The 16,166-nt window shown below is 36.5% G+C and overlaps 1 protein-coding gene across 1 annotated transcript in view; it reads left to right on the top strand.

Annotated features, from left to right (window-relative positions):
- Positions 1–16,166, top strand: part of LOC124784057 (ankyrin-3-like) — a 291,446-nt gene that overhangs the window by 212,720 nt on the left and 62,560 nt on the right. The window contains exon 20 of the mRNA XM_047254070.1: positions 9,013–9,030. Coding sequence (XP_047110026.1) covers positions 9,013–9,030 — 18 coding nt within the window. The remainder of the gene's footprint in view (positions 1–9,012; positions 9,031–16,166) is intronic.

Here is a 16,166-nt window from a genome sequence, read left to right as displayed (position 1 = left end):
TACCGGGTGATCAAAAAGTCAATATAAATTTGAAAACTGAATAAATCACGGAATAATGTAGATAGAGAGGCACAAATTGACACACATGCTTGGAATGACATGGGGTTTTATTAGAACCAAAAAAATACAAAGGTTCAAAAAATGTCCGACAGATGTCACTTCATCTGATCAGAATAGCAATAATTAGCATAACAAAGTAAGACAAAGCAAAGATGATGTTCTTTACAGGAAATGCTCAATATGTCACCATCATTCCTCAACAATAACTGTAGTCAAGGAATAATGTTGTGAACAGCACTGTAAAGCATGTCCGGAGGTATGGTGAGGCATTGGCGTCGGATGTTGTCTTTCAGCATCCCTAGAGATTTCGGTCGATCACGATACACTTGCGACTTCAGGTAACCCCAAAGCCAATAATCGCACAGACTGAGGTCTGGGGACCTGGGAGGCCAAGCATGACGAAAGTGGCGGCTGAGCACACGATCATCACCAAACAGCTCGCGCAAGAGATCTTTTACAAGTCTAGCAATATGGGGTGGAGCGCCATCCTGCATAAACATCGTACGTTCCAGCAGGTGTTTATCAGCCACGCTGGGGATGATGTGATTCTGTAACATATCGGTGTACCTCTCACCCGTCACGGTAGCAGTCACTGACGTTTTGCTGTCCAGCGCCATCTGTCGGACATTTTGTGAACTTTGTTTATTTTTTGGTTCTAATAAAACCCCATGTCATTCCAAGCATGTGTGTCAATTTTTACCTCTCTATCTACATTATTCTGTGGTTTATTAAGTTTTCAAATTTACGCTGACTTTTTGATCACCTGGTATATGCGCAGTCTCCTCAGTATATGGCAATGAAAATTCATAACAAGCTAAAAGGAAAGAATGTTCTGAGTATGAACCTAGAGATACTGAAAACAAAGCTATATGATATACTTGTCAAATGCTGCTACTACACTATTCAGGTGTTCATGAAGGATGAACTGAACATTTGAGCAGTATAAATTTACATATAGTCTTGTTTGTAAATGTAGCTGTCCTTCACAAAAGGGAGGGAAGAAAAATAAAAGTTTATATTAATACTAAAATTCTTTGTACCAATTAGGCCTAAGTTATGTCATCCATTTTTTTATGTGTCTCCTGTACACTAATCATATGATTAGAAATTGTATTTTATGAGATGAATAAAACACTATTCACTATAATAGCAGCTAAAACTTAAAATAAAAAAATGCAGAAATTGAAGTGTTGTGCTTTTCATGCTGGTCAGTCTAGATGTAAGTAACTATTTCATTTGAAAAATACCAATGTAATGAAGTAAATATTAAGATACCAAAAGAAGGTAAACAGTAGATATTGAACATTGCTGAGGAAGCGGCAGCTTTTTTAAAATGACAGTTTTCTTTTTAATTTAGCTGATATAATGACAGATAGTCCTAAGGAAGTACAAGGATAGTTAGTTGTTAGTACAGTGTATTTTGTTGAATTATATCTTGACTAGCTCCTCACCCATAAAGATTATCCTTCTTAGTTGTACCTGTGGAACATATTGAGTGAATGAGTGAATTAATTATGGTTATCTTTTTTCGTATCCTTTACTGTTTCCTGACTTTTTGTTTCCAGATATAGTGAACATGATCAGAATGACCACAGCATATTCTAGAAAATATTCCCAAGATATGTGTCAGTCATTGAAGGTTGTTTCACTGCTCAATTTTTATACATTGTTCTGGCTCCATTAGGGGATACCTGTGAACCACTCATAACATAACACCCCACAACTGATTGAATAACTTAAAATTTTTTAAGGGGTTCTTACCATCATGTATGAAATTTTTGAGAGGTTTTCTTAAGATGCTTACTATCATGTATGAGAATTTCTTGTGGTTTTGTAGCCTTCAGTCCATAGAATGGTTTGATGCAGCTTTTTCTGCCAGTCCATCTAGTGCAAATCTCTTCATCTCAGCGTAACTGCTGCAGCCTACATTCATTTCAACCTGCTTACTACAGGGTGTTTAAAAAATGACCGGTATATTTGAAACGGCAATAAAAACTAAACGAGCAGCGATAGAAATACACCGTTTGTTGCAATATGCTTGGGACAACAGTACATTTTCAGGCGGACAAACTTTCGAAATTACAGTAGTTACAATTTTCAACAACAGATGGCGCTGCAAGTGATGTGAAAGATATAGAAGACAACGCAGTCTGTGGGTGCGCCATTCTGTACGTCGTCTTTCTGCTGTAAGCGTGTGCTGTTCACAACGTGCAAGTGTGCTGTGGACAACTTGGTTTATTCCTTAGAACAGAGGATTTTTCTGGTGTTGGAATTCCACCACCTAGAACACAGTGTTGTTGCAACAAGACGAAGTTTTCAACGGAGGTTTAATGTAACCAAAGGACTGAAAAGCAATACAATAAAGGATCTGTTTGAAAAATTTCAACGGACTGGGAACGTGACGGATGAACGTGCTGGAAAGGTAGGGCGACCGCGTACGGCAACCACAGAGGGCAACGTGCAACAGCGGCCTCGGGTTTCCGTTCGCCGTGTTAAAACTGCGGTCCAAATGACGCCAACGTCCACGTATCGTCTCATGCGCCAGAGTTTACACCTCTATCGATACAAAATTCAAATGCGGCAACCCCTCAGCACCGCTACCATTGCTGCACGAGAGACATTCGCTAACGATATAGTGCACAGGATTGATGACGGCGATATGCATGTGGGCAGCATTTGGTTTACTGACGAAGCTTATTTTTACCTGGACGGCTTCGTCAATAAACAGAACTGGCGCATATGGGGAACCGAAAAGCCCCATGTTGCAGTCCCATCGTCCCTGCATCCTCGAAAAGTACTGGTCTGGGCCGCCATTTCTTCCAAAGGAATCATTGGCCCATTTTTCAGATCCGAAACGATTACTGCAATACGCTATCTGGACATTCTTCGTGAATTTGTGGCGGTACAAGCTGCCTTAGACGACACTGCGAATACCTCGTGGTTTATGCAAGATGGTGCCCGGCCACATCGCACGGCCGACGTCTTTAATTTCCTGAATGAATATTTCGATGATCGTGTGATTGCTTTGGGCTATCCGAAACATACAGGAGGCGGCGTGGATTGGCCTCCCTATCCGCCAGACATGAACCCCTGTGACCTCTTTCTGTGGGGACACTTGAAAGACCAGGTGTACCGCCAGAATCCAGAAACAATTGAACAGCTGAAGCAGTACATCTCATCTGCATGTGAAGCCATTCCGCCAGACACGTTGTCAAAGGTTTCGGGTAATTTCATTCAGAGACTATGCCATATTATTGCTACGCATGGTGGATATGTGGAAAATATCATACTATAGAGTTTCCCAGACCGCAGCGCCATCTGTTGTTGACAATTGTAACTACTGTAATTTCGAAAGTTTGTCTGCCTGAAAATGTACTGTTGTCCCAAGCATATTGCACCAAACGGTGTATTTCTATCGCTGCTCGTTTAGTTTTTATTGCCGTTTCAAATATACCGGTCATTTTTGAAACACCCTGTATATTCAGACCTTGGTTTCTCCCTACTACTTAACCTGCTATAGTTATGTACATTTCAAAACTGACATTTCCTTGATTCAACAGGATGTGTTCTATTAACCAATCTCTTCTTTTAGGCCGGTTGCATCATGCATTTCTTTTCTCTCCAGTGCTATTCAGTACACCGTCATTATTTACTCTTACTCAGTTTACCCATCGAACCTTCAACATTCTTCTATGACACCACATTGAGACAACACTTCAGATAAATACCTCCAGAAAAGACTTTTCACACTTAAATTTATGTTTAATGTTAACATACTCTTCTTCTTCAGAAATGCTTGTTTTATTATGCCAGTCTATATTTTTTATTGTCTGTTCTTCAGCTGTCATTCATTATTTTGCTACCCAAATACCAAAACACAACTATTACTTTCAATACTCTCAATTCAAAAACTAATTCCCTCAGCATCCCCTGATTTAACCTGACTACATTCCATTACTCTTGTTTTATTTTTGTTGATGTACATCTTATAACCGCTTTTCAAGATGCTGTCCATTACCATTCCTTTGCTGTTTGTGACAGAACAGAATTTGTTATATTGCTTGTAAATGCAGTGAGGTGCTAAGTAGTCTGTATGGTAGTTCCATATAATACATTTTATTCTTTTAATTTTAATTCTTACTTTGGCTACTTTATTTCATATCAACTTGCCATCTATTTTTCCCCTCCTTTTAAAGGGATGTTTGTGTTTCTCATTCAGTTTAAAGTTCTTTCACTGTTCATCAAAAGCAGTAATTGAAGCGTTATCACTTATGTATGTAGCATGAAGAGGTTCTCCAGACATCACAATTGAAATATTATCTGCTGCTGTTATCATATCTGTTGCTTCTCTCATTATGTGTAATTGTTATAGTCTGGTCCACAAATAAAGTCTTGTGGGAATCCCATCATTATACTCTTAGAAGAGAGATTATTAATTGCCGAACATAAATGTTTATTGAATTTGATCAATCTATAGTCATAAGATATCAACCACTGGACATGGATGGAAGCCCGAGAAATTTTTTTCAGTATACTCATAAGGATTACAGTGCTCAAACCAGCCCACCACTTGTGTCTGTATATATATATATATGTGTGTGTGTGTGTGTGTGTGTGTGTGTGTGTGTGTGTGTGTGTGTGATAGACCTTATTTTGTATGAGGTATATTTGATGATTTTTTTTTCTGTGTGACTACACAGAGAAGTTAGTATTATGAACTTTTGTAACTTATTTTAGTATATTCTTAACTTGGAAGTCATCTGGAAAAATAATCAATTTTTTATGAACACACTTCCTCAAACTCTTTAATAGTGAAATCCACTGTTTATCAGCTTAAACTTACAGGAAATCATTGTTCCATCATATGATATCCTTAAAGAAAATAAGATCATTGTATTAATATAAATCTACAATAATATGTAAATTATAATTGTCAAATATTTATTGTGCTCTATTTAATTTTCTGTTTTTACCAACTAACATTGGTGTGTGTGACTCACACCCTGTCATGCATGTCAAGTAAACATGTCTTGCTGTAAAACTACTTCTTGTGTACTGTAATTGCAAGGATAATAAGTGTTACTGTTTACTGAATGCCATGACTCAGTTGTACATATTTCTAAACATTGCTAAGTAACTGTTATTGGACACTGTATGTTGCAGTGTGAGCCTGAAATGCAAACAAAGACCTCTTTAACAAAAGCATGAAGTGTATTGTAATTTACTTATCACACCAAGTTATTTTTGTGCGGTTCTGTTATAAATTTATCCTTTAAATTAATACACAAACTATGATTTTGGAATTACTGTATTTACAATATGGATGTGTCAAGCATGCTCAACCAATAGAGTTACTTGGAAAGATTTTAAGCAACTGCATCATGTTTGCAAATCGTATAATTTTTGTTCTGCACCTGCCTGTTGCCTGGAAGCATGCCACTCACAGACTTACTCAAATATCAGGCAGTTTTAATACCACATGATTTTTTTTCCCTTCATCTTGTGCAGCATCATTTTAAACAGACTTGATGATTCTTTGGCTTGCCTTGGACCAATTCCATTATCAGCAGCGATGTGGCGTGAAAGGTATTTCATTGACTAGAGATTCATATAATTGTGTTTTCCTTGCCATAAAAATATTCAGTGTTTAGATTTATAAACTGTACAGCTGAGCTGTGGCCATATTTTGCTTTAAATAAAAATATATACTTATGTTGATCATATTTTTATTTTGAAATTTAGTTGCAACAGTAATGAAAAGGTATTTGTGTCAGAATATTAAATCCTTGCAAATGCAATAGCCATCACAGATTGCTCTATGTATGTGAGATATTTCTTGTAAGGATTGAACTGTTATTCATAATTTTGCCATAAGTCAGGACCTAGTGTACTGTATCTGCAAGACAAGTCTAGGAACAATAAGAAATAGGTTAAAATGTTTTTCTGCCATACCCGTACAGTTTTAACTTCTTTCCCTCCATCTTTACAGAAGGCTGCAGAGTTATTTTGTTGATGAAAGTTATGCACTTTCTTCTTCTCTGTCTTCTCAGGAATGAATAAGTGCTTTGACACAAAGGCCCAATAGATTAATGTATTTCATTGTACAATACTTTATGTTATTAACGTATTTTATATAAGTGTTGTTAAATTTACTTTATAGCAGAAATTTGTAAAATTCTTTTGTGACTTTCAGAACTGTGTATTTGGTACTAATCATTTTGCAGTGAATGTTTGAATATGTGCACTGTTTCATGTTCCAAAGCATCTCATTAACTCTCTTTGAAAGAAACTTACAAAGAAACTGTTGTTTCTACAGAATTGTGCATACAGAAGGTATATTGCAGGGATATGTGAATGGATGAAATTACAAGATTAAGAGATTTTAGGTAATGTGTAAGCCTCACAACTTGGAAAATATTTCGTGTGTCAACATATTATACTGCAGAGCAACCAGTGTGTGATATTATGACTTGGATGGCATGGTGATGATCTCGCAGTGACATATGGTACACTGCTGTTTTTGAACGTTTTTCTCCACAATAGAACTGCCAGCCAGCCAAATTGCACTTCTGCAGAGTACTGAATGATAGTGTTGAAGATTTAAATATACATTACTTCTGCGATTCAGTGATGAAGAACTGAGTTCTGAGTACTTCAGTGCACAGACTTGATTATACTTACAAATACCTATGTGTATATGCTTTGGGCTATAATGATGTGTAGCATGCACTACATAGTGCACCAAAATCAATTTTCCTTTTTCAGTCCCATGGGACACTGGTAAAAGAATCTTGATACCTCTCTGTAAAGCACGAATTTTAGTAATTGTACCATTGTGGTCATTATATGAAATGTATGTTTGAGGAAGTAGCATGGCACTTAATCCCTCTTGGAACATGGACTGTTGAAATTCTGAGAGTTAGGTTCTCTGTGATGGATAATTACTTATTCTGTCTCCCTCTAGTATTTGTTGGCATATCTGTTGTGTTCTTGCACTGTCTAATGAAGTAGACCTCAGGTGTGAAACACAGTGCTCATGTATTTCAGCAACTAAATTGTTTTATTGTCAAAATTTGGCATCTGTTGTTACTAGGCTCGTATGTTGCTTATCTGATATCTGCAGTAAATAATTTAAAATGACTGTTTTTTACAAAATGAAAATATTTTGGAGAGAACATGTATTATGACAGAAAATGTTGAAATTAGAATTCTGTTTGAAATTTGAGCAAAAAATTTACTGCGTTTTTGAAATTTTTATTATTTGATTGACAACATTCTGAAAAGGATAGGTTGTAACTCACTGTTAAAGATGAGCTATTGAGTTGCAAACAGCTGCAATGAAAGACTGTTACACACTTGGCTTTCAGCCAAAGTTTCTTCAGGAAAGAAAACACACACACATCCACCCAAGCAAGTGCACCTCACACATACATCCACCCAAGCAAATGCACTTCACACACACGTATATCAGCACTATCTCCCACCACTATGGTCAGAATGCAACAGTTGCATTGAACAAAAGCACAGTCATGGGTGGGGCGAAAGGAGAAGGAATAGTAGGAAATGGTATGAGGGGGGGAGAGCACTATCTGGCAGACTGTGCAGGGCTAGATTGCAGAAGGACAGAGCTGCCAGGCACAGCATCGGGAGGCTGTGGGGGTGGGAGGCTTGAGAGCAGAAAAGGAGAGGGGCAGAGAAGGGGAAAAGAGTGAAAAGAGTGGTGCACAGTACCAGTGAGAGGACTTGAATTGGGAGGTGGTTTAGGATAGAGGGGGCAAAAAGTGTTGGATAGAGGTTGTATGAACAATAAGTTACCGTTGGTTGAAGCCGGGATGGTTTTGGGAGTGGAGAATGTGTCCTATAACTCCCTTCTGCACAGTTCAGAAAAGCTTGTGTGGAAGGGAGAACACAGATGGCTCAGATTGTAAAGCAGCCATTGAAACCAAGCATGTTATTTTAAGGTGCATTTTGTGTCATAGTGTTATCCACTTTTTTCTTGGCCACAGTTTGGCAATAGCTATTCATCCATGTGGATGGCTGTGCAATGATTGCGGCAGAGCTGGTATATGACATGGCTGCTTTCACCAGGGGCCCAGCCTCTGGTGGGGTAAGATAAGCCTGTGACAGGACTAGAATAGGAAGTGCTGGCTGGATGGAGTGGACAGGCCTTGCATCTGGGTTTTCCACAGATATATGATCCCTTTGTCAAAGGGCCGAGGTTAGGAGTGGCATAGGGATGGACCAGGATGTTATGGAGGTAGGTGTGGTGATGGAACACCACACCTCCACAACACCTGAGTGTGCTTGAGGTGCCTTTGCTTGAATGATTGTGAGTGTTTTCTTTTATAAGTAGGCTTTGGCCAAAAGGTAAATGCATAACAGTCTTTTCATTGTACATGTCTGTTACTCATCTTTCAATGTATCAATTTCATAATACTTTTGATGTTCTCAACTGGACTTCCATTGTTTGTTATTTGATTCATTATTTATGAGTCATGGGGTTAGTTTCATACATGTATTTTAATGATATTTATGTTACATAGATTTTCATTAAAGGTCCTATCACTTCCTTATAACACTGTGCACTTTAATATTTAAGATTTTACATCAGATGTACACCTGCTTTAAATTTAAGTGCGAAATGGGGAGAAGCTGACCATGGCAAAGTGGTCAAATTAATACAAGCATGTATGAGGGAGGAAAAATGGTGTGTTTGTATTAATGGGCATGGGTCTCAAATAAACACACATCACTTATCACAGTTAGCTGTAGTTTACATTATACATTGTATCTAACTGTTTGTGTGGAATTCCTATCAGTGTAGTGTTTAATTAACAAAGAGGGCATGACAGTTTGTGAGTTTTTATATGTTTACAAATTATAGAATAGTAAAAGTACCCTTAGAAACTGACTAACATTTTTCTTTTATTTTTTGTTTGTTTGGTGAAACAGCATTCCCCATTGGAGAAAGTAAGTGCAAAACTATGTGTTTTACATCAAGGAATGTTGGTGTTTGCATGCTGTTTGTGGTGGCAATAAATCACATTGCACGTCATTCTGTTATCTTGTATTCTAGAAAATGTTTTGAGTGGTTCATGAGCTTTGAGACTTTAATAAAGCCCAAGCAACAGAGTATTTGAAAATTTCTTCATAACAGTCCTACAGGAAATTTGTTTATGAAATTCTGTGTGTTTTTGTTGGGATAAGACAAATGGATGTAGTGATAGACTGGATAACTTCATTCCTTAGGTACTAGTGGGTGTGTTCAGAATAGAACACAACAACTTTGATTGTTTGTTACAAGAGAATGGGATTAAAGGGAAAGATGTCTGTGCACTCATGAAGCAAAAAAGAGAATGTTTGTTCAAATGAAACATGAAATAGTGGAGAACACATCAGGTAATTTCCTGAAAATAACAATGAGCGTTATTTAGAAATGTCATATGCCATATTATGGTAACATTGACGATAATCACTGTGAAAATTACAGAGTACACCTTATTGTCTAAAGAATGAGAGATGATCAAATACCAAAATTAATAAAGCAGCATCATCTCATCAGTAAACGATCACTAGGTTCACCATAAAACTATGGAGACAACAGTGATGAAATCAAGAAATTTAACACAGATGCGTGAAAGAGGGCACAACAAGCAGAAGTTTAAGACAGTAACAATAAGAGGAAGAAAAATAAGTTAGAAGGATAGAAACATTCCACAATTGACTAAGCCTCAGGTAGTGCCTCTGATCTTAAAATAAAAAAAAAATAAAAAATAAATAACTCATTTCATTGAACACCAAGGGCTCATGAAGTAGCTGACTGATTTAATAACAGCTGAAAAGTGAAAACTGCATTGAGTTTCAAGTGCATGATGCTTGTACAGAATTGGGCATAAGTCTTGCTGCAGTTGAATTTTCACCCTTTATTTTAACTTGGAGATGGAAACAAAATTTGGGTGGATAAACAAGTCAAAAATACTGTAATCAAATTGCCATTGATGCCATTTGCATGGGTGGAAAACTAGTAGATTTTTCCACACTGGAAATGCAGTTCTGCATATATCACGGTATTGGTCAATGAATTTGTGACACATGAGCTACAAATGTCATTCTACTGCCCTTTACGTAATAGGGCTGAAAGCAGGGATATCTTTTCTGTTTATTAACTCTAAAATCAGTGTGTTGTAGCACATGTCTTACAGAAGAAAATCTTTTCACAATTACAAAGCACCCATTTCAAAGCATTCTAGCAGTTTAAGTGGTAATTATATTTTTTTATGGCTTTGTTAGGTGAATCAGCTTTTAAAGATATGAAAAACATCAGAACAAACAGCAGACAAATAATCCCCATCCCCACAACCGCTCATGTATTCTGGGCAGGAACAGATAAATGAGATTACAATATAAAATTACGAATCATTTGGTAAAGCTCTGAGGGCTCTGTTGTAGCAGTACTCATTTATTTTGTTTTGGTGAAAGTAAATGTTGTTGGAATGTAAGTAACTAGAAACTTGTGTGCTGTTTCAATTTTTTTTATGTATAGTAGATATCAGTCATCAGAGCTTGAGGAATATGCCTCATCTTTCAATTTCAATTTAGTTTTGCTTGATTTTCAAGGACTTCACTTAACTGATTATTTATATTGTTTATGTTATTCATTTTATCGGTGTAGCATGTACTTTATGAATTTAAGAAAATGTTGTACCTTTCAGTGATATTGATGCACACTGAGAGGTACTATAGTAAAATTTATGAATTTTTGAGAAAGGAATTGTTTATTGTAGAGTAAGAGTTCAGAGCTTTGTTATGTTTTGTTATTACATCCTTCAGTTTATATTCAGGAAATTATAGTAATCTCTTCCTTGCATGTATTGGAATGCAGTAGTAGTTACTTGTGTACAGCAAGTTATTTATATCAGAGAAAAAATCAGTTCATTTATAAGTTTCTGAAAAAAGGAATCAGTTTCCAAAGATCAATAACAATTTTCATTCTACATATGGTTATAACTTTAAAATGAAAATGCATGAAATCATTTAAACACAAGCTGTAATCCTCAAACTTCTGTTAAAAAGCAGAATGTGGAAGTATTAAACAATCACATAGGCTTGCCTTTCATGATTCATGTCTCTCAGGCATTACTAGTCATAAATTGCTGCATTGTAATGTGCTGCCTGTTTAACTCTCACTTAGATATGAATTACATTGCACCTTTTAACTCACATTTCAGTTAGCAAGAACATTAATTTCTGACTATGGTGCCATTACTCAATGCAGATTACAGTCAAATTCTGGGGGAAAAGAAAGATATTATATACAGCACCTCGAAATATTTAGTTTCAATGACCAGGACTTTCCACCTCTAAACCAATGATATAATTTGGCTTGGGATATCTGGAGTATTTCATTACATACTGTAGTAATCAGGTAACACAGGAATAAATCATGTATCCTGTTTATTGTGCAGTATCTAGAGAAATAGCGGTAAGTTTAGGAATTATATGAATCATGGAGGAACTTGGTGGTTTTGGATATGTCTCAACATTTTTCTGGATTGGGTTGGTGAAGCCAGTAGGAAATGTGAATGAGGGCAACTGTCATGCAAGTCAAACAACATCCAGTCCAAGCATTATTAGTGGCAGTATTTGTGGATTTCCTCTTTTATCTTCTATTTTGCTCAACACATTTTCTGTAATAATCAAAAAAGAAAAAGAATTACAGCAAACATAACTGCTATGTTAGTTTCCATGAGTTTTTCTCCCCTTCCCTCTTTTTGTATTTTTAAAACATAAGTCATCTTTTCAATATAGTAAAAGTTGTAGTTCTGATTTCTTGCTAAGTTTTTCAACTCTTTATCTAGTTCAGAATTATAAGTTTAAAGGTATATCAAACCTCCGATGTAATAATGTTACCGATAGTACAGGCCAAACAGTGGTGTCACAGGCGGAAGAGGGTGGAAATATGGGAAGACTGTAATTATGAAAGATGCCAGAAGGTTGCTTAGAATAAAGGCTTAAAGGGGAAGTGAGACAGGGACAGAAATAAATGGAATGCTTCCAGCATGCACATGTTGCTCAAGTGGTTCTGTTGACTCTGAATCCTTATACATGAAATTCAGTGATCAGGTGGGCCACAAAATTAGACCTTCTTCTGACCATCTTCTGAGAAGATTTTTGTTGAGTTCTTTGTGAGCAGTAATATGGTATTGACTGGTGTTCCAACATGAAACAACCACATTATCTGTCATACTGCCAGTGTACATCTTCTAGCATAAGAGGCAATCTGTTTTGTGGGAATTCTAATGTTAATCCATTAAAGCATCCCAGAAGAATACATTTTCCTTGTGATGGTTGCTAATAATACCTGCCTAAAAACTGTATTGAATTGAAACATCCTGGCATACTAAAACTGTGTGCAGGGCTGTGACTCGAACCTGGAACCTTTGCCTTTCCAAGCACTACTCACAACTCACTCTCACAGCTTTACGTCCACAAAAAATGAGGTACCATCAGAAGTAAAGCTGTGAGATCGAATTTTCATCCAATATACCCAAGAAATTGTTTTGTGAAGATAGAGAAAAGTTACATTTGTCTCTGTAGATAGTTTCTCAGTGAGCTTTTAACTTATAACTAAAAAATTAAAAACCACTGTTTAGGATTTGCACTTTTTCTCTGCTATGCAGTCTTTCTCATTCAATTTTGAGGAAAGTACCCCGTAAAAGACGCCAGTTTTTCCACATCTTATAGTCTGACAACTTGATAGTGAATTGCTTTTTATTTTCATTATTGTCCATAGTTATTGTGATACTTCGCAAATATGTGAACCACCAGACTTATTTTGAAAAGTCTGCAGTGAAAAATGTACTCACTGACCACCTTACATTTGCTGGGGTTTAGGCCATAAATTGCTGCATACAAAATATACCTAACATATCAAAATTGTTTTTAATGATGGAAGGAGAGTAATACTTCTCTCCGTACTGGGGAAACGAGTGATATATTTTGATGTTTCAGTCCGATGAGCTACAACACATCACTTTCAACACTATCGCCGCATGCTGTGGAGATTTGTGGTTTTGTTTCTCTTTCATATGTGGTTTATGAAGTCAGCTACAATCACATTTTAAGTTAACATTGCATTAAGAGTTACTTTCATTTTGAAACTAGAGTTAGACAATTGCAGACTGAGCAGCAGAGTTAGCTATATACTGTATACACACACTAACAGTTTCATTTACAAAACATTTAATAACTGTTTTTGTTTACATTTTGTTGAACAAATGATGTGTGTTCCAGTGAGCAATGATTGCGAAATGGGATTTAGCTACTGATAAAACTAAAGTATGCTGGGTTCTGGGTGTTTAATGCTTACCTTTTTGCTTACCAATTTTCAACTTACTGGTTTGGGCGTGCATGATGCAGGCAGTGCAAATGAAGTGAAGTGCCATTTTGCATATTTTTGTAACAGTTATTACACAATTATTTATGTTATCTCTTGAATGTGTACAGTTACAGTGTTGTGTGCTGAAACACTGGTTTGTCTGTCTTTCTTATTTTGAAAAAGTCCAACAGCATGGGGTGAAACACACAATGCTAATTGCAATACAAATCTGCACAAGCAGTAGCAGAAGATACAGAAAAATTTAATACTATTCCTGTTGCAATTAGACTAAACATGTACAATCAGCATCACATTCTCTGTTATCAGTCAATGGATTTTGCCAGACAGACATGCAAATCTACTATTCCTGTGGTACTTGATCATAGAAATTCCATTCTTCAGCTGGGATATACTGTCATATGCCAAGAAAATCTTTCTTCTTGGCTTTTTTTTACTGACAGAAATTTATCGTACAAGATAGGAAAAAGCTGAAGTGTAATCTCACAGCAGATTTCTTTTTCCAGTACCTCTCGGCTTCTTTGCAATTCTTTAACAAATCCACAGTTTCTGAGTGTTCCGACTTTTTCTTCTGTTTTGTATGGTAGGGCTGTCAGATGAACTGAGTAGGCAGACATACTCAGTTATTTTAAATGAGCCTCTGTGCAATCCTTGGTCTAGTGCACTAAGGCTCCTTAAATCCTTTGGTTCCATCTTTCATAAAAGGAAGTCATTGTCCTCAGTGTTGGCAATGAATGGAATCTAGTTTTCTGGGTGAAAGGATATTCTGTTCCTCTCTATAAGGACAAAATATCTGTGACATGGTAGGAAACTATGCCCTGTAATGAGGAATTTCTGTTCTACGGCAGTTAAATATATACAGATGATCAAATTTTGGAAAAATTTCCTAATATTTTGAACATCTCTCACAAAATCTGCAATATTTAGGCTTACGTTCAAATGAAAGTCACATGAACAATGCGAATTATTATCAAAACATCCTAGTTTCACTGATTTTCTCTGATTGCTGCCCTTCACTTTGTCTAATGCACCTAGTTTCACTGATTTTCTCTGATTGCTGCCCTTCACTTTGTCTAATGTGGTATACATTCTGTAAAAGTTCTGGAAACAGTCGGAATACACGTTCAGCTCATTCATTACGTTGAATGTACCTATTTCTTACCTCCCTTCAACCATTATGGATGTGTGCAGTGTCTTCTTCACTGCTGAACATTTACAAGTTGCAGAAAATCCAATGAATCAATATCTTCATCTGATGAAGATGACATTTCTGATCCATTCCACATGTATCTGAGAGCACCACTTCAGTGCACATTGCTAGTGCCATGCTCCAGACTAACTGCCACCAGGTTTCTGTGCCATGCCATTTCTGTGTGAATTGGGCCCTAGGCAGTAGGAATGGATAGTATACCGAACTGTAATGATGCGGAAGTAAGGATCCATGCTAGATGAATAAGTGGCAATAAAAAAGAACAGCAGCAAAAAATAGATGCCAGAACATAAACAGTGATAATGAGAAATGTGTGCAGTGTCTTTCTACATGAAGTGTGGCTAAATTGTTTATATAATAGACCTTAGAAACCCTCATACTACTTTTTTTTATGAACATTAAACTGCAGAAAAGTGAGTTATGAAGATGAACTAGTGAGGTAGGAAAAAACAGACTAAACAAAGCTAAAACAGGAGATATGCTGTACTACACATATTGAAGGAATCTCAGACATGGTAGCGAGACACATGAAAAAAATTAAAAAAATAAAACCTTATAAATGAGCAAATCATGCTACACGAGAATCAGATGGCAATTTTAATGCTACAAAAGTAAGATGGAAACTAAAGAATGATTTCCCAGTGAGAAAGCTTAGAAATTATATCCGAAATGATAGAGGTAACACATTAGTGAAATTTGTCAAGAACAACAGTGTGTTTGTCCTTAACATATTCTAGAAAAAAAACAAAAATGGACTCCTCTCGAATAGCATATGGCAATAATTAACACCTAAATCCTTCTCAATGAGCTCTGATTTCTCTTATTTTATTATGATGGTCATTTATGCCTGTGTGAGATTTTTACGTTTGGGGTGATTGAAATTTTGTGAAAGATTTCACCAGAACAGAAAAATGTCTTGACACTCTCTCACCTGTTTCATGATAATACAAAATAAGCTTCCTTTCTTTCAATTTAGTAATTTGTTTTGATCTTCTGATGATGTTACTAAATGGTGAACAACAGCATCATCTGCAAACAATATAAGAGGGCTGCTCAGATTGTCTCCTAAGACATTTACATAGATTAGGTATAACAGAGGGCCTATAACTGTTCCTTGGGGAATTTCAAATATCACTTCTGTTTCACTGGATGACTTCCTTTCAACTACTACAAACTGTGACATTTTCTGGTAGGAAATCACCAACCCAGTTGCACAACTGAGACAATACTCCACAGGCAGTTTGATTAGAAGCTGCTTGTGAAGAACAGTGTCAAAAGCCTTTTGAAAATTTACAGATATGGAATCAATCTGGGATCCCTGTTGATGTCACTCATTATTTATGTGAATAAAGAGCCAGTTGTGTTTGACAAGAATGATATTTTCTGAATCTGTGGTGGCTGTGTGTCAATAGATTGTTTTCTTCCAGATATTCTGTAGTGTTCAAATACAGTACATGTCTCAAAACTCAATTGCAAGTCACTGTCAGTGATATGGATTTA

The sequence above is a fragment of the Schistocerca piceifrons genome, chromosome 1, assembly GCF_021461385.2.
Source record: "Schistocerca piceifrons isolate TAMUIC-IGC-003096 chromosome 1, iqSchPice1.1, whole genome shotgun sequence".
NCBI lineage: Eukaryota > Metazoa > Arthropoda > Insecta > Orthoptera > Acrididae > Schistocerca > Schistocerca piceifrons.
This window is presented reverse-complemented; position numbering and strand designations above follow the sequence as displayed.